This window comes from Emydura macquarii, unplaced genomic scaffold (genome assembly GCF_026122565.2).
Source record: "Emydura macquarii macquarii isolate MOO-44397 ecotype Brisbane River unplaced genomic scaffold, CSIRO-AGI_Emac_v2 contig_1146, whole genome shotgun sequence".
NCBI classification, from domain to species: Eukaryota; Metazoa; Chordata; order Testudines; family Chelidae; genus Emydura; species Emydura macquarii.
The window spans coordinates 12,145,261-12,155,066 of record NW_027131283.1 but is presented as its reverse complement, the minus strand read 5'-3'; the positions used below and the strand labels follow the sequence as shown (position 1 = coordinate 12,155,066).

At 43.7% G+C, this 9,806-nt stretch overlaps 1 protein-coding gene across 1 annotated transcript; it reads left to right on the top strand.

Moving 5' to 3' along the window:
- Nucleotides 1-5,383: 5,383 nt before the first annotated feature.
- Nucleotides 5,384-6,370, top strand: LOC137152215 (dehydrogenase/reductase SDR family member 1-like). The gene has a single exon (XM_067546783.1). The coding sequence runs from the start codon at nucleotides 5,384-5,386 to the stop codon at nucleotides 6,368-6,370; it is 987 nt and encodes a 328-aa protein (XP_067402884.1).
- Nucleotides 6,371-9,806: the final 3,436 nt, after the last annotated feature.

Genomic DNA, 9,806 nt, shown 5'->3' with positions numbered 1-9,806 from the left:
ACAGCCCTTCGCCAGGAGGGGGCACGCCCGCAGGCTGCACCTCTGCAGTACTCTTCCTCCTCACCTGACGAGGCAGTCTCCCAGGATCACTCTGCACCATTGGAGGATTTCAGGGCAGACCAGGAGCTGCTCAGGAGGGTGGCCTCCAACCTGGGACTGTCATAATAAAGTATGAATGTAAAATTAATTCCTTTGAGAAAGGGAGTTTGATAGGTCCAAATTCAGTAAAAGCTTATAAAAATGGTAGATTTATTAATTGAAATCAGCATAACAATTTCAGTAGTAATGTTTATGTGTTGCAGCTTAGTTTTGTATGCGAGTGACCAATAATTACCAAACACTTTCCTTGGAAAGGTGCCTTCTGATATCAGTTCTAGTTTGACATAGCTGCAGTAGAGCACAAAATGCCACGTGCCAGAATCAGTTCCATGTTTCTAGCATTTCCAAATCATTGTTAATATATTTGTTCACAACAATACCTGTTAATTGCATTCTTTTTCATTCACAATGATAATCAGCAGGAAGAAACAAATTAAAATTATTGTTATTTTATGCTCAACAGATTCAATATGGCTTAGATTGTTCTGGAGACTACAAGCAGCAGTCATTAAAGAATATGGAAAGGGAAGTGACTAGGGGAAGGATGCAGTCTTCTGAATACCATAAGAGAAAAGCTGACATGATGGAATCTTTGGCTTTCGGTATAGATGATGGGAAAACAAAGAGCGCAGATCAGTACTTAAACTGTGTTGCTGGAAGAGTATGGATCCTTTCATCTTTTCAGCCCCCATTGGTAGAGACCAAAGGTCATTATGATGGGATTGCTATGACTGCTACTGTGCCTAAAATGTTCTTGTTGTTATTACTCGTGTATTTGGTCTTCTAATTCTGTCGTTACTACTATCAAACTAACCGCCGTTTCTGTACTATGTAAATACCTAGATAATTTAGAAAGGGATTCAGTCTTAATTCAGGGCTGTTGGATATCCCTAGATACTTGTACTATCTGTTAATTTAGTAAAGCCCAGCGTATTCCTGACTTCTCATTTATTTCCATCTTTCTGCTATGGATGACTCTAAAAACTTGGAATCCAGCTGTCTTGTTTGTCCATTTGGTTCTCTGCCTGCTTGTCTGGATTACACGTGATCTAATGGGGTTTCCCCTACATTTTCATGTCTCTTTTTGCAGACGAGTCACTTGCTATTCTTTTTGGGTTTAGGAGGGACTCAGCTAATTCCAGAAGGTTGATTATTCAATCTTCTATCGCCAATAATGTTCACTTTCTCCTGAAGCGAGTGTACTGCTTGCTCAGTGACACAGATACAGCATGTACCAATGATGGCGATAAGACAATAGTATGGTACCATGATAACTTATTTTATCTGCATATACAGCAGTATATTTTCCTTAGCACTTCCCTGCGTTTTATGCTACTGAAAGCTACCTTACCGTGTGGCAGCTTTTGTCTTCTAGCAGTGATTCTTTTGGTGACAACCTCAACATAAACTGTTCCAGTTAAATTCAGCCCTCTTCCTAATTGGAGATCCCAGGAGAAAAGACTCTTCAGTGGTAGAACCAAGGTCAGGATATGCTGTACTAGTTTCTTGCTCTCTTGTCTTTTATTTTATTTTATTTTATTTGTATAACATGGTATAATTTCAAATTACATTTCATATTTTCTGCCTCCCATGCAGCATATTTCCCAATTTATTTCTTATTTGTTATAAGTAAAGAGAAATGTCAGATCTGGTGTTTGAACTGGCTGATACCTGCTCTTCATTGGCATGTAATTGGCTAAGTAAAATATTCTTTCTTTACTTGACCAAAGGACATGCAGCAATTCATGGATAAAATAAGTCTTAGTACCTGATGGTAATTTTTACTGTCATTTTACTGTTTTGAAAATGGGGCATGGCCATACTATTGTTGGAATAGAAGTGAGGAAGAATAGAACATTATGTTTACTAATATTTGACCCGGGATGTCCATCGCAAGAAATGCAGAAACTGTTAAAACAAAGCAGTGATGATACCAGTCTCAAACTATTTCGGAAATTTGTTGGTAACTTAAAAAATAAGCAGTACCAAATAGTGGCTGTAGATGGTGTGCTCTCACCGGAGGAGAAAGTTGTAAGTATTCTAGAAATGTTTCTGCATACAGACATAATAGAAGTGTCATTTTTGTCTTTGTCAATTGTATATATCCAGAGTGGGTATTTGGATATGTTGTGATCTTTTTTCATCTTTCCCCACCCCACACTCCAGCAAAAAAAGACCAAAACAGAACACCTACCTGTATCTTCCTCACTAATAAAAGTAAGAACTTTAAAACACTTTAGTACACATTCATATAGTTCAAGCTTTTTTAATTCTAATTAAAAGAATATTCAAGACCAAAATATATATATTCATTCTACCTTTCTTAAAAAAGTTTCCTAAATCAGTTTTGTGTGCATGTACATAATACTTTACATGTAAACAGCATTTTCTCTAAAAGAATACTGAGCTCTTCTCAGAAACAAAGAATACCATATCCAATTGAAAGTATAAAGGGAATTTAATTTCATCTTGTCTACACTGAGATTAAGGCTGCAGCAAGAGGTTATTGGTTTAAATGTAAACCAGTGTTATACTTAGAAATGAAATATACAGCAGGACCTTATTTAGGGGGATACGACAATATGCTGTGTTTATTGTGAACACAGAACTTTTAAAGAGCAATTGCTTACACACAAACACACTCATGCACTTAAAGTCCTGCAGATGGAGTATAAGTACTAGTCTGTTAGTTGCTCGAGTCCATCCGCTGGCTAGGTGGACTGAACACGAGGATGGAGCTGGGCCTCTGTCGGTCACGAATCCGATATTCCTGGATGGTTGCAAAATGAACCCAAAGTTCTCATCTTTTCACCCCATTTTTATTGTAGTAAATTCCCATTCGGGTCTATGGGTCTTGCTGTGTCATGCTGCTTTGTACCCTGGTGTGATTATCAATCACCCTAACTGTTGTGAGCATGATGGCTTTTCATTATCTCCTTGTTCCTGTCTTGTTCTTGTCCTTGGGGTAAACTCCTCTGTACTTTGGGGTTATCTTGGTCAAAGTAACTTGCGTATCTCCTGTCGACTTCCTAACTTCTGTGTAGTGTGGCGTCTCTACTACGCTATGCTGATGGGAAATGCCCTCCCACTGATGCAATGTTAATCTTTTTGTGGGAGTGGGTTAACAGCGTCAACTTCCAGATCAATTGAATGGGTCTCCACTGCCGCTCAGTTGATCCAGTGGTGCCAACACTGCCATCGTCAATATGGACATATAAATATGGACACTATAAAGACACAATAAAGTGGGTGAGCTGGTCAATCCTTTGGAGTATGGAGTATTATATTATTTTATATTATATTTCCTTTCTCCTGAGTGACAACTGTATCACAAGGTTTTAACTGTACTGTGTCACTACCGTATGGCTCACCAAGACTCGTATTTACTCTTGCACGCGTTTTCATTGGCATCCATTCTACAGCACATCTACCAGCATTTTAGTGGAGGAGCAATCCTATCAAGTGGTAATGCATGTGTAACCCTCTTCCTTTCCTGGATTATGTGGGAGCAGGCAACACTCACTGGTGTGCAAGGGTGCCTAAGGCTGCTGACAACAAAGGAGACCCTGAGTATCCCAGTGATGATTTAGGATAGGTGGGAATCCTCTATCCACCCCTCTGCTGCAGTCCCTTTACTTCTAAAGGAATTTAAAATTGGTGGTGCCTCCACCTGGCTGGCCCTACACATGCTCAATAACAGGCCTTGGGAGCTTCCAGGACTAAACCTAGTCTAATAATTATAATAATCTGAGACATAGGTCTAACTCAACAATTGCAATTATGCAAACTAAACATCCAATGTACTTAAATTAGAGTTAACACACCTTTACTTAACAAATTAAAGAAAAATGGCATAACAGACTGAAATTAAATATAACTATTATTTTAAATCCACAGGGGCAATTGAATAAATCAATTAATAAAAATAGTATACAGTAATAAATGAAACTTGTCTAATTGGCCACTATTTACCCCATCTCCATTTACCATATCTCCAGCGTGTACACTCCCCTAGAGTTCAGAGCCCATGATGTGCCTCTTCTCAGGCCCAGTCAAAGTCTCTCTCTGTGCCCCTTCCTTTACAAGCCCTGCCCCAAACAACAGAGGGGGGAAGGGGGATACTCACACAGCCTTCACTGCAGGCCCACCTCAGTCATCTCCAGGCTCTGTCCCTGCCCTGGTTTGGGCAATGCCACCAACCTCCGAAGCTCCCTGCTTGATCAAAACTCCAGCAGATGCTCTCTCAGCAGCAGCTTTGGGACCCAGGCAACAAGCAGCAGCAGCTTTGAGACTCTGGCAACAGCAACTTTGAGACACTGACAGCAGGCAGTAGCCAGCAGCAGGCAGTAGCCAGCAGCTTCCAGACTACACTGCACTCCACCCCAGCACCAAAACGGAGTCCCCCACATGCTTTTCTATCAGTCCCTGGAAAGGAAAGAGTCTCTCTCCTTTTTCCCCAAAGCATCATGGGAGTTGTAGTCTCCCAGGATCTTCCCAACTGTAAAACTCCCAATTAAGTTCCAAGGCCCCTGAAGTACAGGGTGCCTACAAATGTGTGTTCCTGATTGCAATTGTCAAGACAGCTAAGTTCTTGTTATTCTGTTTCTATAATGTGTGACGAATTGTGGTAGCTGTACAGCATCGTCATGGTCATGCAGTGTGTGTGTGCTGGGAGCCGCTGATTCTATTTCCTCTACAGACTGATCCTATGAATAAATGTTGCAGAGAAAGCTCCAGAGAATGTAGAGCTCAGAAGCTATTGTCTAATTTTAGTAAAAGCTCAACTCAGTTCTGTCTCTCCCTTCATTCAGTTCGGGGTACAGCGCAGCTAGTGTACAGGGAGAAGGGGGTTAAGATGCCGTGCAGTGCTTGTACCAAGAGTTCTCAGTAGCTGAACTCTGACTCAAAGCCATGTTGTACCATCCCAACCCCGCGCAGAGGGGAGGGGAAGAGTAGGAAGCAGCTACTCTTGCTGGCGGAGAGGCGATTCTTGCCTCACAACCTGCCTGTCCTGGCATGACCCAGCCCTGCCCCTGCCCGCCCTGGGGGAACAGGCTTGGCCTGAGCCAAGGGGTGTCTCCCGCGCACGGGCCACTCCCCTGGTGTAAGCGGGGTAGGGCGGTGTCTTGCTGAAGGAGGCGGGAGAGGCACGGTCAGCATTTAAGCGTGCTACATCCGGCACGGCTCTAGTCTCCCCAGTCCCTGTCCCCAGTTTTTGGTGCTGCTGCCACTGGCTGTTCCCCTGGCCGGCCAGCTCTGCACAGCCCCTCCCACAGCAGGCAGCATGTCCGGCGGTGGGCGGCTGTCAGGCCGCGTGTGCCTGGTGACCGGCGCCTCACGGGGCGTGGGGAAAGGAGTCGCGCTACAGCTGGCGGAAGCAGGTGCCACTGTGTACATCACGGGCCGGCAGCGGGAGACACTGGCACAGGCGGCGGCGGAGGTGTCGGCCCGGGGCGGGCGCTGCGTGCCCGTGGTGTGCGACTCGTCGGAGGAGGATCAGGTGGCGGCGCTGTTTGAGCAGCTGCAGCAGGCGGAGGGTGGGCAGCTGGACGTGCTGGTGAACAACGCCTTCTCTGGGGTGGATGCCATCATCGCCCAGCAGGGGCTGCCCTTCTGGGAGAGCCCAACGGCCCTCTGGGACCAGGTCAACAACGCAGGCCTGCGGGGTCACTATCTGTGTGCCTACTACGCCGCCCGCCTCATGGTGCCGGCCGGGCGCGGCCTCATCGTCATCATCTCCTCTGTCGGCGGCCTGCGCTACATCTTTGATGTGCCTTACGGCGTGGGCAAGGCTGCCTGCGACCGCCTGGCCGCCGACTGCGCCGTCGAACTGCGCCCCCATGGCGTGGCCTGCGTGTCTCTGTGGCCCGGCATTGTCCGCACGGAGGCGGTGCTGAAGGAGGTCAAAGGCTCGGCGCTGTGGACCGTGCTGATGCAGAAGATTATTGTTAATTCAGAGAGCCCTGAAGTCAGTGGCAAGTGTGTGGTGGGCCTGGCCTTGGATCCCGCCATCATGTGTCACAGTGGCAAGGTCCTGCTCAGCCCAGACCTCGCCCGCCGCTACCACTTCCGCGATGTGGATGGGAGACCTGTCTACAACTACACATCACTGCACAATGTGCTCATGAAGCTGATGCCAGGCCTGACCTGTCTCTTTCGTCTCATCCCAGAATGCATCAGTATACCCAAATGGGCTCTGACGCTTTACACCAGCAAATTCTGTGTCTACCAACCCCTGCTACCACCCCCCAAACGTGGAAAAAAAGTTTGATACATTAATAACAAAAAATGCTCCCATGATGTTTCTGAATTTTCTGTTTCTTCATTGATTTCTGAAAACGTATCTTGGGGGCTGAAACATTACCCTTTGATGCCCAGTGAGGCTTCAGAAATCCGTAAAGCTGCCTTTCCCCGGAGCTCATTTTTTTGGTGAAGGAGGCTCCCTAAATTGGAGATTAATTTTAAAGTGGTGTTTTATAATTTTTCTCTGGGGAAGAAGGGTTTGGCTTTGTATTTCAGTAAGTCTCTGAAATCATCTTCAAAGATTTGCAATAATTCCTTTAATCATTTGGTCCCTATGGCCAAAGAGCAGCTGTTTATGTTAGTTCCCCATAATGTGAAGACTATAGAACTTCTATCCATTTTGTGGAAGATTTTTTATTTCAGATATAATCTTTTGCTGTGTAAGAGTTTGTCATTAGACTACTTTGGGAAACTGAGATTTTGGAACAAATTTATCACTCAGAACCCACATGGTGTCTGGTCATTGTGTAAGTCTGAGGTCTTGGTTTTTTTGGCTAAGCTTTAGGCCTTGTTCTTGGGCTAAGCGATAGCAGCCATATCAGCAGAGGCAGCAGCCATAAGCTAAGTAGCAGGTGGTCACATCTTCACCTTCCTGAAACTACTTCAAAACAATGTAATATCAGGCTGTTAAGAAGATGCTACTGTCTTAATAGTACCTACCACCACAAGATAAAGAAATGGATCTTAAGATGCTTAAAAAATCTTTGTTTGATAGCATTCAGTCTGGAAAGGAATCATTTACCAACTGTTGTGGTTGTAAAATCTAAACTTCTTATTGTTTTGTCTTTATGGTATCCAATTCTCTATTGTTCATTTGAAAGATTTCTGTCTGGTTTTTTGCTTATTTCTGCTTGTTGCATAACTCATTGTTCACTGTTTAAATCATTTAAGAAGGTGGGATATGATTGGTTAAAGGACTGTTCCATAATGGGCTAGGATTGGTGTTTGGTAGTACTTTAGTTTAAAATGATTGGTTAAGATACAGCTAAGCCGGACACAAGTTTTAACGATCTAAAGTGAGGTCCCAAAGGAAGTTCTTTGGAACCTATCTCCAAGACACAGCCCAAGAAGAATTCAGAGCTGCCAGATCCCAACACCCTGCCAGCTATGCATTGCAGAAGCTGGAGTTCCCAGATGATCTAATCCTGATTGGTCACCAGGAGAAGTTCATCTGCATTATTGGGAGTGGTGAGCATTGTATGTTTAGCATGTGTATTCTGTTTTGGTAATTGTTAATAAATAGAGAATAAGGATATTACTATGTAAGGCTCCTTCACTGGTAAAAGATCCTGCAAACCCAGAGAGAATTAGACCCAGAGCCCTACGAATTGGAAAAGGGTGGGTACTTCAATTAACCAGGTTACATCCGGAGCCCTACGGACTGGGAAAGGGTGACCCTGAGCTCTTGAGCGTGAATTGGGTAAGGGTAGGTGCCTTTCCTCCAGAGCCCTACGGATTGGGAAAGGGTGGGGGTGTCTTAACCAGGTTATACCTGAAGCCCTATGGATTGGGGTAAAGGTGGGATACCCTAGTGTGTGGGTAACAATTCTGGTTTAGCACAGAATTCCTTCAGTACATAATAAAACTGGGATGATGTCCTAGTTTCAATATAATTGGGTCATTGACCCTCTCACTGCCCCATAGCCCCTACCATAGGCCCTGATGCATCTTCTAGCTGTAGGCCTTTACAGTGAAAGAAAATGTCATTTAAAAAAAAAAACTGTAAAATTAGTAAAGAGAATTTCTGAGAGAAGTACTTTATTGTAAAATTTGTTCTGGTCATGCTACAAGTGATGTTATCTTGAGATTGCAATTTTACTCAGAAAAGTGACAGAAAAAATATCATTGTGGGTGTTTTTTTTTTCAGGGTTTTTTTACTCCTACTCAATTTACAAATAAAATGATGTTTTGTTCTGCTTTGTGTTTTTATAACTGCCACCACTGTAAACTCAGCCTGGGAGCTAAGTGCAAGATCTATTTATAAGCATTCAAATGGAATGAAGTTTCTTCATGTCAAATTATGATCACCCACTCCCCTGTGTAATCTTCCATTACCAGTGGGATTGCACAAATGTGACTGACTGGAATTTTTGTAACAATTCAATTGATAACACACATGTAACCCTTCTGCCAGGTGGAGTTGGCAGCAATAAGGATTGCGTTCAATATCTAGGAATTCCTTTTAGCAATTCAAAACCGAACCGACTCCAGCTCCCACCCAGTAATCTGGGAAAATGTAAAGCCACCCCAGGCACATAATAAGAAGCAATACTTCCTCACTTGCAAGCACTGATGGCTTGTCTACACTACAGAATAAGGTCAACCTACCACCACCTCAGCAATTAAATCGGCTGTTGGTGTCCATTCTACCCACACCAGTGGTTCATGTTTTCACCAGGAGCATTTGCTCTGATTGAAGTGGGGCAGTGTGGGGCACTGACAGCCAGAGTGGGGCTCCCAGCTGGATTCCTGGGGCTGATAGCCAGAGCTGGTGAAATAGCTGCAGCTGTGAGACTCACAAGAATGTCTATTTCACTGCTGGTAGGCTCCTTGCTGTGAAATTGAGCTTTGCACTGGGCTCACAGCTAGGGCTGTTAGCCTGGGATTGGGAGGGATTCCAACTCTGAGCCCTTTGCAGAGCAGACAGTCACAGGCAATGTAAATAATGCAGTTTCTATCCAGACACTTCTTTGACAGGGTTTCTGGCCTAGTGAATAGGGGAAACTGCAGACGTTTTAGAAAGCTAACCAGTACTGATCTAAAGACTCCATGTCATGGAGAAGCCACCACCTCCCTAAGGGAACTGTTCCTGTGATTAATCTCCTGACTATTAAACATAAGCATATTATTTGCTAGTCTGAATTTATTTAGCTTTAGCTTTCAACCAGTAGATCTCATTTGTAGCATAAACATTCTGTGACTTTCTTTTCCTGAGATTTAACCACTATTTTTACTCTGCTTTTCTGCTTTTACCTTAGAGTTCCATATTCCCTCTTTCCAAATTCCACTGACTCTCCCTGTAATCTCCTTCTGGTTCATTGTTCAGGCCTGACTGTTTAATTACCAAGGGTCAGACTAATAAGGACAAACACCTCTGTTGGTTTATTTCTTCTATCACTCTCTTTGGATATGTTGAGATAATTTACCCTAATTATGAGCTCAAGTGTAAACAGTGAATGAAAGTTTATCAAATGTCACAATAACCTATAACAACAAAGGTTGATGGGAAAATGTGCAAGAGGGAGACCAAGTGAATTAGTCCAAACCAAAAGACCTACTGATATAACTCAAAGACTGCATTAAGATCATGCCTAATAAAGAAAAGTATGGGACAGGAAATCAATGGACCAAAATTACTGTTTTGGAAATTAGGCCTAACTTGTGAACAAAGTAATGAGGATGAA